This window comes from Ornithorhynchus anatinus, chromosome 3 (genome assembly GCF_004115215.2).
Source record: "Ornithorhynchus anatinus isolate Pmale09 chromosome 3, mOrnAna1.pri.v4, whole genome shotgun sequence".
NCBI classification, from domain to species: domain Eukaryota; kingdom Metazoa; phylum Chordata; class Mammalia; order Monotremata; family Ornithorhynchidae; genus Ornithorhynchus; species Ornithorhynchus anatinus.
Genome location: NC_041730.1, coordinates 44,577,557 through 44,591,359, shown reverse-complemented (window position 1 = coordinate 44,591,359; position 13,803 = coordinate 44,577,557). Strand labels below are relative to the sequence as shown.

At 42.0% G+C, this 13,803-nt stretch overlaps 1 protein-coding gene across 3 annotated transcripts in view; it reads right to left on the bottom strand.

Annotated features, from left to right (window-relative positions):
• Nucleotides 1-4,601: 4,601 nt before the first annotated feature.
• The window catches only part of MPPED2 (metallophosphoesterase domain containing 2), a 159,653-nt gene continuing 150,451 nt past the window's right edge, over nucleotides 4,602-13,803 (bottom strand). For all 3 annotated transcript variants that reach the window (XM_001505927.4, XM_029061546.2, XM_029061545.2), the window contains exons 5-7: nucleotides 12,552-12,667; nucleotides 8,399-8,512; nucleotides 4,602-5,937 (exon numbers count right to left, since the gene is read on the bottom strand). In XM_001505927.4, coding sequence (XP_001505977.1) covers nucleotides 5,819-5,937; nucleotides 8,399-8,512; nucleotides 12,552-12,667 — 349 coding nt within the window. In that variant the 3' untranslated portion in view covers nucleotides 4,602-5,818. The remainder of the gene's footprint in view (nucleotides 5,938-8,398; nucleotides 8,513-12,551; nucleotides 12,668-13,803) is intronic.

Here is a 13,803-nt window from a genome sequence, read left to right as displayed (position 1 = left end):
CCAAGAGCCGGGAAGAAATGATTGTTCCTACCCCTGGAGCCTCCTGGGAAACTCTTCATTCCAGGACCCACTTTGAATAATGCTGAGCCAAAGTGCTACTGCTGGAACGCCACTTGCCACTTAGGGAGGCAGCATGGCTTAGGGGAAAGAGCATGGGCTTGGGAGTCAGAGGACATGGGCTCTAAACCCGCTGATGCCACTTCACTGCTGTGTGACCTTGGGCAAGTCACTTAACTTCTCTGTGCCTCAGTTAAAATGGGGATTAAAAGTGTGAGCCCCACGGGGGACAACCTGATTACCCTGTATCTACCCCTGTGCTTAGAACAGTGCTTGGCACATAGTAAGGGCTTAACAAAACCAAACAAAACAACTTGCCTGGACTGCCACTTGTCTCCTGTGTGACCTTGAGCAAGTCACTTAATTTCTCTTTCTCTCAGTTTCCTCATCTGTGAAATGGGGATTAAGATTGTGAGCCCTGATTAGCTTATATCTACCCCAGCATTTAGTACAATGCCTGGCACACAGTAAGCGCTTAAATATCATTTTTTAAAAATCCTCCAAAAATCCTCCAGAAGGCAGTGGGAATTCTATGTTTCTATGCATATACTGGTAGCGTCTTTTTTCAGAAGCTCTGAATAAAATAAGAGGGATGTCCAAATATTCAGTGAGAGTAAAATCTTCTCTTTTACAGGCTGAAACTTTAAACTGTGCTTGGAAAACCTCTCTCCCACCCATCTACTAGTGGTTGCCATCCGTTAGAGTTTCTGATCTGGCCTCCTTAAGCCTGAAAATATAATGCCTTGTGTGGGACTTCCAAACCACTAATCCTCTCTGTGTGGTTCTCCTTCCCCCACCCAGTGTAGGCAGGGTTTGCAGTGCTTATTTGCACCTCTCAGAAGAAGGACTAAAAGATGAACAAGGCCACCAGAACTCTAGTGCATGGGGAGATGGCCAGGCTGAAGATAGTGTCAGCTCTCTTAGAAAAGAAGGCAACATTTAAACTGTATAGATATGAACAAAAAGGATTGGTTAAGTGAATTGGGGGAATGATTCAGTGAGGGCAGTTCTCTCCAGCTAGTTAGAATCCCATGCAAAGCAGCATGGCCTAGTAGAAAGAGCTTGGGCCTGGGAGTCAGAGGACCTGGGTTCTAATCCCAATTCTAACACTTGCCCGCTGTGTGACCTTGGTCCAGTAAATTAACTTCTCTGTGCCACAATTTTCTCTGTCAAATGGAGATTCAATACCTGCTCTTCCTTCCCCTTAGACTGTGGACAGGCACTGTGGATGACCTGATTATTTTGTATCTACCCTGGTGCTCCCCTCTCAGGGTCACATCTGGTGAGTTTCCAGTACTCTACCAGTCTTGACTACAGGAGAGAGAGTCAAGCAGAGACATTACCCGTTACGATTCGTAGCTTGGCCAGTGGCTAGTGAGGGGAAGGCAATCTGCTAAAGTCAGAACTCACCTGCGCTGTGTAGCAGTGGCGTGGGAGAGAGTCGAGGACGGAGACCCAATTTTACTGTGCGGAAGGAGGCAATGGTAAACGTCTTCTGTATTTTTACCAAGAAAACTCCATGGGTACCCTACCAGAATGATTCCAGATGGAGGTGGGGTTCTGGGAGAGATCTGTCCACGGCATCACTATGGATCGGAGGTGACTCGACGGCATAAGACCCCAACACTTAGTACAGGGCTTGAGACATAGTAAGTATTTAATAGCTGTAATTTATTTATTTATTCATATTAATGTTTGTCTGCCCCTCTAAACTGTGATGCCAGGGAATGTCTCTGTTTTTTTTTTGTATTGTACTCTCCCAAGTACTTAGTGCAGTGCTTTGCACACAGTAAGTGCTCAATAAATACTATTGAATGAATGAATGAATGCTATACCACTAACATTACTATTCCCAGAGTAATTTGGCCACTGGAAACAAGGACAAGCAAGTACAAGTCCTAGGAGCAGTCATAATAGTCTTCATTAATTAGCATTGTAACAACAATATTTATTGGATACTCAGCAAATGCAAAACACAGTACTGAGCACTTATCCCAAGCACTTAAATACAGTGCTCTGCACCCAAAAGTGCTCAGTAAATGGCTGGCCAACTGACCTGGGAAAGTACATCAGAAGCATGAGACTTGTTCAGGGCTCCCAAGGAGCTTATACTCTATCATCCTAGCCCTTAGTATGATGTATTGTACCCAGTCGACACTCAATAAATGGTGGTACTATTATTATATTTACAAGGAAACCATTTCTCATATACTCTTCGGTTTTCCCTCCGTTGTTTCTCATCCAAACGGGAGAAAGAAATTTCAGTAAGCACTTATTGGCTTATGTTCACCCACCAACTGTCAGGGCTCAATTAACATTTCCCATCATGCACTGTGGCACTCAGACAGCACAAGTCTCCCACTATTTGTGTTTCAATTGCAGTGTAAAGCTCCAAGCTTCAGTATTGCTACTTGATAGGACAGGGGAGAGAGAAGCACAGCTTCTGCTAATGCTGAATGTCATGGGAGAGTCATCCATTCCACTTGGCGCAAATCATCAGATCTGAAACTCTAGGATCTCTGAAGTATCCATGTCAGCCAGGGGGGAATTGTTTCTTCTTAGGATGACTGAAGTTTGGATCTTCACCAAGACTCCATCATGCCCTTTCTAGCTCAGTCTTCTCCATTCTTGCTTGTTTCCTGTACCCTGTCTCTGCACCCTAGCCCCTACCCCCCATCATCTCCTCAGTTTCTCCACCCTTCTTCTATTCTAAATCTATGGGGGTGGGGGAGGTGGGGTGAGACAGGGGAGAACAGAAGCAGCAGCAGTGGAGAGTGTGAGCTCGTCATTGGGCAGGGATTGTCTCTATCTGTTGCCTAGTTGTACATTCCAAGCGCTTAGTACAGTGCTCTGCACATAGTAAGCGCTCAATAAATACTATTGAATGAATGGAGAGGGAGGAGGTTGGAGAAGGTAGGCTGGAGCATTCAGCAGAGAAGGGAAGGGGCAAGGGAATTTAGGCTCCCATCCCGCCCCATACACCATCAGTGTTCTGCAGCCTCTGCCCCTCTTCTGCCGGGGCATCATGGAGGAAAGATGATTTAGGAACTGACTCCTCAACTTACTGGTGGGGTAGTGGCAGTGGCAGAATTCCAGAGAGAAGGAGGCAATGGGGAGGGTAAAATTTGGACAAGTGTGGGGTTTGGGTAGGGCACGTTTTACGTAATTCAACATGAGAAGGGTAGAATATAGAACTTCTGAGGTTCCTCAGTTAAGTAAATTCCCTAAAACATGTCTATTTGGGAACTTGGCTGGGAAACACTAACCCAGGATGCTAATTCTATTTGCTATTTATATTTCTATGTTTATATTTATATTTATTTGCTATTGTTTTAATGAGATGTTCTTCCCCTTGATTCTATTTATTGCTATTGTTCTTGTCTGTCTGTCTCCCCCAATTAGACTGTAAGGCCGTCAAAGGGCAGAGACTGTCTCTATCAGTTGCCGATTTGTACATTCCAAGCGCTTAGTACAGTGCTCTGCACATAGTAAGTGCTCAATAAATACTATAGAATGAATGAATAATTCCTCCAGGATTTAGATCAGACAGGGACTTTCTAAGTGCTTAGTTAGGGCTGCACTTGGTGGGCCAGAATAAAGAGTGGTGATTTGCATGTGCGAGGACTAGACTTCACTCCTAGTCTGTAGGCAAACCACATCTCAGCAAGCAACTATGGCCTAGTGGATAGAGATTGGGCCTGGGAGTCAGTAGGGCCTGGGTTCTAATCCCACTCTGCCACTTGTCTGCTGTGTGACTTTGGGCAAGTCCACCATTCACTTCCCTGTGCCTTGGTTACCTCCTCTGTAAAACAGGGCTTAAGACTTTGAGCCCTAAATGGGACAGGGACTGTGTCTAATCTGATTAGCTTGTATCTACCCCAGCACTTAGAACGGTGCCTGGTACATGATAAACGCCAATCAAATACCATAATAATAATAATTACCATTATTATTAACTAACCAACATTTGTTCCATGAGAAGAAAGAAGATGTTTCAAGCTTAAGGGCCACAGAAGCTTGGATAGAGAAACCATCTTTTAGTGTACATTCATGAAGGTTTCAAATGCCACTGCTTTCCCAAATATAATTCAAACCACAACAAGTAACCCCATTTTCTTTTTCCATAGCAAAAACTTTAGTGGCTCATCACTAAGCAGGACAGGGCAGTGACTGTGCTTGGGGACAGATGAGGACATTCAAAGGTTATCAAACAATCAATTCTCACCCCCACATCCCGAATTACAATAATGTACTGTACTTCCTAGCGGAACATCATCTCAGTTCATCTTGAATTACAGTATCCAAAGATGAAATCTTTTCTCCCTGAAATCTATGGCAAGATGGATGGCAGACTGACGGAAGGAAAAGTCCACTGAGTGCTTTATCGACCTTCCTGCCAACCCATGAATAGTGGGTAATAAAAATGTATTGAAAATTAGAAAAAAATGTCACTTACTCTAATCCTCTGGCAAGAGATTAGTGACGCTGCATACCAATGAAAAGAAACTCCTCAACCCTCCTCACAAAAAACCCCAAATGGCAAATATTTAAAAATCTTGCAATTTTATTTGCATATAAAGGCCGCTAGATATATAATATCACAATAAATTTAAAGAAACAGCTGCTTTCCTAAATTCCATTAACAAGGTAACATAAAACAGAATAAAGCTCAATAGCATTCACAGGGGTAGAACAGAAATAACTATCTGCAACAATAGTTTGTGCTAGCAAGATTGCATTTACACACAGTGCAAAATAAGAAAAAGAGAAAATAAAAAGACGATTCCAGAATATTTAAATATAAAGGACAACTAAGCCTTATTTTAGTTAGGCTCGATTGTATCCATTTGATTTTATACATGCCTGAAACTGCACAAAATTTAACTCAAGCTCTTGAAGGTCTTGAGCATTGGGAAAATGTACCACATCCTTCATAATTTAGATGTGCTGTACAGCGTAACTTTGTAGGTGCTCACTAGCAATATTAAATTCCTAGCTTAGTTATAATGCACAAAAAATACTTATATATATAAATCCATATTTAAAAGGAGCCTGAACTTACATGTTTCTACTGCATGAAACACCTGCTTTTTACAGCTTTCATCCCCATAGTTTTAAAGCTAAAATAACTTAAAAATAACAAACAGAAAAATAAGAACTTAGGCAACCACAGAATGGATGTGCTACCTAAATCATTCTTTAAAGTAGGCAGAGACCTGCACCTCTTAGGGCCACATCACTCGTTGCATATACATGGTTCTCTGGATGGAGAGAGAGCAATATGTTCATCTTTAGGTGCAAGGAAATCTTTCAAAGTTTACTTCCTTCAAAAAGTTTGCCCTACATCGTGGCAACTGCTTAAAAAAAGAAAAGAGTACAAAAAAAAATCAAACAATACTAGTAGTAGTTGTGCAAATTTGGGTGGTTTTAAAAACACTGCCTATCTTTTTCAGCTTATATAATATTAAAAGAACATTTCTCCCATCGTAAAAGAAAGCTTGGCTGTCCTTTTGAAAACACTAACAATTTACAATGGCAAGTTCATTGAGAAAACAGAAGTCATTTGACAAATCCACAATGCTTGATCAGTTTAAAATGGACGTCGCATTTCCAAAAAAGCACACCCTCCATCATTGTTTTTGTACCAGCAAGTTACAAAAAACCCACAGAATTTGGAAATAAACACATAAGAGAATGTAAATTTATCATTAGAAAAATGGCAGTTTATAGACCTTCCCCACTGCAACTGTGCATTAGTGCTTCATGATCCTTGAGGATTTGGAAGGTCAAATATAATTGGAGGATTGGTTGGTTGAAAGCTGACTGTACACGTTGAGGCATTGATGTAGGTTGTGTAACCGTCCGTCATGATGCCGTAACCTGTAGGGAGGAAGTCTCACATTTATTGTAATTCAGAGAAGTGATGTTGAGCTAAGGCAGCTCCCATGAGCAACGGAAATAAAGTTATGTCAAAGTGGGGCTCTTGGATGGAGTTTCAGTTATCCCATCCAAATGGTTTAGGCGTTGAAAAGCCTTCTTCTAATTTTGATAAAGAAGAAAATCAATCCATGATATTTATTAACACTCACTGTGTGCATAGCACTGTATTACCCACTTGGGAGAATACAGTACACAAGAGTATTTATAGATTCTCTCTGCCCATAAGGAGCTCACAGACTAGAGGATCACATAGGAACAAATTCAGTTCTGAGTTTGGTTTTGTTTTCCTTACTTTAAGCTAAAATTGTAGCCTGGGAAAGCACCCTGAGAATGAATGAATGGTAAGATGTGGCCTCTCCTTTTACACTTTATTGTAATTTCATAGCTCCTGTTTGTTAACAGTTTAAGGCTTTAAGTGCATTGATTTAGATTATCTGAGAGAAAAAAGAAGGAATGTCTCAAATAAGCTGTTAATTGCAGGAATTTAATTTAGGGACTCTCCCATTCTCTCTCACTCTCTGTTTCTCTCTCTGTCTCTCTCGATATTTATACTATGAGTTTAAAAATACTTTTTTTTTTGAGTTTGCAAAACTTTGTTTTTCTTAGGATGGCTTTATATTAAGGTCAAATAAAAATTGAACTTGAATTATAAGGAGCCGGAAATGTTCCTAGCTTTCATCTAGTAAGAGATTAATTGTGTGTGTGTGTGTGTGAGAGAGAGAGACAGAGAGAGAGAGTGCACACAGCCTTAATCGCATCTCATCTACTGGACCTATTTCCTAATGCTTTATTTGAATATTTTAGATCTCTGCATTAATAATTACCCCAAAGTCCCCTTTGTTCCTGATACTTTACAAAATCGGTCCTTGTGCTGCTACAAATATACATTTCATTACAAATTCTGTCTTCAAATAACATTAGAAAACTACTCCAGAAACTATCATGAGCTTTGAAAAACCTCACACAACCAGGTGACTAAGCCATTCTTCTTTACTAAACGTCTTGCAAGTGTGTGAGCCTGTGGAGAGCTTAATGAAGGTCAGAGGAAAACTCCAGGAGGAAAAAAAAAGCAAGTGTTTCAATGTGCAGTGTTTAGCTCTCAGGTCATAAAGTCTTGTTATCTCTCCCTCATCAAGATGCTTGGTATTTGCCCTTTTTCTGCCCTCCTCAGCTGTCTTGAAGGAATAAAAGTGAGGCAAGTTTATTTTAATATGATCTCCTCCCCTTTAAGTAAGTTTATTGTTTCAGGGCTATAATCAAGTTTTGATTCTATGCCTGGTTAGTCTAAAGCTAATCTAAAGGAAAATAGGAAGGGAGATGAAGGGGGAGAAAGGGAGAGGGAGAGAAAGAAGTCGAGAAAAGGAGAGAGAGGGAGAGAAAGGGAGAGAGAAGAAGGGAAAATGAAAGAGGGGAGGGATGGGAGGGAGAGGTAGGGAAGGAGAGTGGAAGAGAGAGATGAAGAAGAGGAATGGAGAGGGAAAAGAGACAGGAAGAAGTTCACTAGAGAACTAGAATATTTCAAAGCTGTTTCTGAGCTAGAGCTGTTTCCCTGGAATATTGTTTCAACAGATTGGAAAATACATGATCACTCTCTCCAGTCTTCCCACCTAATTATGGTTAATTGTTTTGATTCCTTGAGAGGGAGAGAGAGAGAGTGCATGCACTCAAATTCAGATCAGGAAGGACCCAGTCCCACTCTTTCCTTCTGTTGAGTGGAGCACTCCTGTTTTTCTCACACTCTTTGAGGTGATTTTCAATATGTTCTTTCTTATATAGCTAAATAGGAGGGGCTTTTGCTTGGGAATTTTTTGACCTGGTTTGGCCAGCTCCACTGTGAAAAAGTAAAATATTTCAGAGACAGCTTAGGAGAAATAAATTTGAAATTTATTTCTAACTGATCCCTCCCAACACATTTACTCTACATGAGGCTGCACTTATAAATTGAAGATGGTTAACGTTTTCTTCATGTTTACCTCTTGGCCGGAGTGTTTTCTGAATGAAAAGGAGCAGCAGAAACTGAATGGTGACTCCATTCACATTAATCCAAGCTCCTAATATACTGTGTAACCTCTAAATTCATTATAAAAGCCCCACTGGTGGCCCCCATCCACTGTATTTAGTCTTCACCTTCTGGAGTTATGGCTTCCTGAAGGAAGTGATTACTTCCAGAATGCAAAGAGTGAAAACCGGCTTCATTTGTTCAATGTAGGGGAGGGGCTGTAGAAACCAGTAAGCAAGATGATGAGGCTTGACAGAGCAGATGTTTTAATGGGTGGTGGGGCCGATGTTTTCTGATATTCATCCACAAGGATTCTTTCTCTCTCAGGTCTTTGTAAATTTTTTTAAACTTGCACTGTATCGGTTACCTGAGCCTGGATTTCTCTCCTCTCTTGCTTCTTACCTTCATGAATGCCCCCGAAGACATGGAGTTTAGGTCTGACTCTCCTTTGCACTGTGTTTAACAGTTCCACACAGCCAACTCTTTGAAGCTCCTTTGGAACCCAGTCTCGAAAACCTGAGGGCAAAATGCAATCAATACTCTTAATTTTCTCTTTTCAGGTAAGGTTTCATTTAGACTTTCAGGAAGCCATAATTCACTGAAGGTTTATTACATTATCTGTAATCCTAACCTCTCCATTAAAGCTTACAATGGCTTTTAAGAAACTTTTCACTTGTCACTTTGTCTTCTTTAGATTCTTGAATTTTTTTTTAGGTTTGAGTTTTATTCCCCTTTAATTAACATTTTTTTTTCTGTAAGTGATTTGATTTATTCAGCTACAGGTTTCAAATCTTCTTCATGAGCTGAAGTAGGATGACATTTATTCCCGGCAATACTGTAATCTAACTCTCCCCCCGCCCCCATTTTTTAATTCAGTTGCTCTTCCGCTCTCTTTCTCTCCCATCCTGCCTCCATCTGCTATAAGAGTATCTTCTTTCCAAGCCTGTCAGGTTAAGAAGGGCAGTTTGAGGCTACTATGCAGCCTGACTCCCCACACTGCAGCTTCCCAAGAGACATCAACGCCTTGGCCTCTGTAGCTTCCAAATGACCAGGGCTGGAGAAAATTCAGTTTCTTCTCTCTTCTGATCACCAGTCCAAGGAAACAGTGTGGCACCAAACCAGCATCCGGCCAGTGGGGGCTAATTGACTACTTTTAAAGTAAAAGCCACTTAGTTCTATACTTAATGCGGAAAATCCATAAAAGCGGACATCAATTATCACAGAAGTCAGCTGTCTGGATGATTACAGTCTGAAGAAGAATACATAAAGATCGGATTGGGGTGTTCGGTAGGTGGGAAGAGTGTGTGAGGGGTGGGGGTGCATAGAGGCTCAATAATTATCTTAGGGAATCTGTTTCATGGCATGGATAGGGGATTTCTCTCTGTTTAAGGATAGTGGGGCATAAACTGAAGTTGGTATAGCAACCAACAATTAACTTGCCTTGGTAATTCACTCAAATTTTGTCACGAGAAGACTGGATGGTTTGAATGGCAGCTCGAAACAACAACCCTAAAAACCTCACCGCAGAGGAATATGGGCAAACCTGGGGAATCAAGTATCAAACAGTAACCATGCTTCCAAGAGAAGACTTGAAGGTTCTGTGAATGTGGGAGGAGGAATAAGGAGGGGGCGGGGGGGAACAGAGAGGAGAATAGAGTCCCTTGCGGTTGAGCTTTTTAAGTTAAAAAGAGTCCAACCAGAGATCCACTAGACAGTAATTGGGAAGATGACTTTGATTGAAGAAATGCATTGAGGAATTTAAAGGTAACCATTAATGAGTTGTCCCTGGTTTCCTTGGATGATGGCAGTGTATATGAGATGGCACCACCCAGCAGGTGCTGGGTTTAAGAAACAGCTTTCCATTTTATCCTAACACCCTATGATCTTCACTCTGCCATCTATTATCTCTGCCACTATGTTTCTTACAATTTTCTTCACTTCTTAGTGCAGGAAAGGTCCATTTTACAGCACACCGCATGGTTTGAACCAGTTTTTTACTAATATTGTTACCATAAAGTCAAGCGATAACCAGAAAGACATAGAGAGTGATTATCCTGTAGTTTTGAGGAGTTCAGCTCTGCCAGATTTTGTGGGGAAAATGGGCTGTAAGACTAGGAAATCACCATGGCATGTTAGTTGATGATATTTTTAACCAGGCAGTCCCATAGAAGACCTGAACTTTCATGCCCTTCTTGACAATAGGATTATTGAATTCTACAGTTATTTAACTCCATACACCACGAAAACATCTGTTCAACTAAGTTATCTCAAGTTGGAATTAGTGTGCTAGACAGTATGGTAGACCCTTCTCATTAGAGTGCACGCTTTGACATGTGGGAGGGTACAAGAAAGCTTAGTAATTTGCTAATGTATGACCCTCACAACAAATGATAACTTCCGAGCAAGTTTCGCTTTTCAAATTTGACCAGGTAAAAATTGCTTGATGAGCCACCTCTTACTGATTGCTAGGAACTGTTTGGTGGGAAAATCTTCCTGTTGAGGCCGCTGCACCAGTTTGAAAGTGAGCTAGGAACTCTTTCTGAAACACAAGCAGAAACTCTGGGGAAAAGGATATCAAACACTGTTTCCCAGGTCTCCTGACTACCAGTTCTGTGTCCTTTCTGTAGCAAAAGAGGAAATCGCAGGAGGCAGAGAGGGAGGAAAAGAAGTTTTTATGTGACAGGGAGGGTGTTAGAACCAAGTGACGCTGGCTACCACCCCTTCTGATAGAAGCCCAGCTTGGTCCCCACCCTCACAGCGGTGGCACAGAGGGGGAGAGGAATGGGCCCAGATTCCGGGGGAGATGGGGGGTTGGGAGAGGAACCTACAGAGGAGAGGAAAAGTGAATTCCCCCCGGAAATGCAGGGAGCGCTGATCTGGATCCCTAAACTGTTGGTGGAGACCTGCCCCGCCTTCTTCCTGGCCCTGACCCCTTGTCGCTAGCAGTGCCAAAACCAGCCCTTAGGACTTGAGAAAGGGAATAACTGATAAGCCAACTCATAGGCAGCCAATCTTAGAAGAATTTTCCAAATAGGAGGATCACTGTCCATAATGTCAGACTGGCTTCATGGTACCTTTGGAGGCAAGGAATGTGCTTTGTGCCTCTGCTGTAATAATAATAAGGATGATAATAATAGCAATAATGGTATTTGTTAAGCGCTTTCAGTGTGCCAAGCATGGTTTGAAGTGCTGGGGTAGATAGTAATCAGGCTGGAAACAGTCCCTGTTCCACATGAGGTTCACAATCTTGATCCCGATGTTGTACCTTCCCAAACTCTTAGTACAGTAGGTGCAGTTAAGTGCAGTACTAAGTAGGTGCTTAAACTACTCTGGAGAGGGAGAGGGAGAGGGAAAAAGGACTCTATGCCCAAATCCACTTGTATACCCATCAATCAATCAACTGTACTTATTGAGTGCTTACTGTGTGCACAGCACTGTATTAAGCTCTTGGGAGAGTATAATACAACCAAGTTGGTAGGCATTTTTCCTGCCCATAATGTACTTAAGTTAAGAGTCTATAGTCTACACATTATCTAGGGAAGGGACTATTCCACCTCTCTGGTCCCCAAAACGCATAAACTGCCAGTGAAGCTTTCAATCTACCCTCTATTAGTGTCAGGTTTCCTCCCCCCTTTGAACAACAGGAAATGGCCAGGACGGCTTCCTGGGGTGGAGGGTTGAGTTGTGGATGGGAGAAAGTGAGGGGGGAAGAGAAGTTCACAATGGAGAGTAAAATTACATCTGACCCAAGCATCTTCTTTCCTCTAAATTGCAAGATAGTTGATGGCAGCATTGCACTTGCTATTATTCCTTTCTGTGTGCCTAGTACGGTGCTCTGCACACAGTAAGCACTCAATGAATACCACTGATTAACTGATTCTCATTCACATAATCTAAATTCCTCTGCAAAAGTAGGTTCCCCTGTTCATTTGTTGCTGCACTGACACTATGACAAGACATTCCCAGAATCAAACCAAGCAGCTCGGCAGGAAAAGTATCTGCAGGTCACTTTTTATCATAACTATTTACTGGAAAGACTCAGTTTTAGTTAATTTCTGTGAAAAAATGGCGAGGGGAGGGATGGACGGATTCTTTTCCCTTTTTCAAGTAACCAGATCATACTGTGAACCAGAGTCTAGGTTCCAGCAGTGAAAAAAGAGAGAAATCAGCTCTTTGAAAAAAAGTTTTAGTCATTTCATGGCCATGCAAAAGCCTCTGGGATTGGAGAGGTTTTTTCTTTCCTCCTTGGAGGTGAACACCGTTCTTAAAATAAATGATCAAGCTCAAAGACTGTGGTGCTCCATACCCACTTGATTTTATTTGACTCCACTAAATCAGAAAATTTAATTTAAAGAACCCCTGGAAGCCCAGCAGAATGGCTAAGTTTAATTATCACACTGAGATTCTCGAAGACATTGGTTTGGGGGTGGTTGTTTTTTACTCACAGTGTTATTTTTTTGTGAGAGGAAAACAAGTGTGTTCCTGGAAGCAATATTCATTTCTCTCCCTCGAAAAATCAAACCCCCAACAAAATCACAGCGCTTGCTTCACTTACCAAGAGGAGGGCCGTGCGTCATTAGAATATCAATCCCCTCAGGGATAAGGTTCCATTTGTCCAACAAAGACTGGCCTCTGGGTAGATTAAAGCCCCATCCATTAAACCACGGTGTCCTTTGGGGAAAACAAGGTAAAGGAGGTCAGTCCACTAAAGCAATCTTTCATCTTTCCAGAATTATGTTAAATTCCCCCACCGATAGCCCTGCTCGAGGGCCTCTTTCTGCTGGCCACGGGTAGCCTTTCATAGTCTTTCTCAAAATCAGGGGATCGTTCAGGCTAGATCCATTCAAGCGGAAGGGGAGTGGGCTACCTGAACCCGGACAGCTGGAGAACTGGGTATTCTGAACCCCATTTCTCAAGAGACCAAACTGATACACTTCCTGGAGTTGCAGGAGAAAATTTGGCTCCACCCATTAAAAATGAAGTGATTGGCAAGTCTCTCCAAACCACAGGTTAATGGTGCAACTGTTTGCAGCGGTTTCGTCTTTTCATGTACAGAACGGGAAATTTGCAAGGATAATCTAGGTTGCACTTGACACGGATCAGCTGAAATTCATTTGGCTGAGTTCTGAAAACATAAGGAATTTTTCCAGGGAGCTGGTATCCTTGGACATGGGCTCTTGATGGGCTAAGAGATTGCCAGCATATGCCTGAGGAACTTGCAAGAGTCAAAGACCAACTCAGATGTAAAAAATGTAGGGCATGAAGGGTCAGCATCGGTTTTGTTATTTTGGTCAGAAAAGTGGGCATATGTGTTGTTGAACTTTTATCTCCTCAGGATTTAGTTGTGGGAGTTACAGGAAGTTACAGGAGTCCAAATAGGGGAGAAGCTGGGCAACGGCAGAAGGGTGGAAAAGCTGAAAGTCGTTCTCTCAGTCAGACAGATAACCTGATAGTGGTCCCTCTAATGGACCCTGAGGTGCGATTTCTAGGGGACCACCTGTAGAACTATCGCCTTGGTCTGTGTGGAGCTATTCCTGCCCATAGCCCTGATTCTAAAGGCTGGGTTTGTCTTGTGCAGAGTTGGATCAGAATTGATTCTTTTCATCTGTAAAATTAATTTGAATTGATGTGCCGGCCCCTGAAGATTTGGCCAGGGAGGAATTCAAATTCATAAAGATGAAACAAAAGAAGTTGGCTCCAAATGACCTGTTTCTGGGAAAAGATCATCTTCGAAGATGCCCCTGCTCTGCTATGAAGGCAGCATCTTTTCAAAATCTAAACATTGCTTGTTGAAAACTAGTATTTGT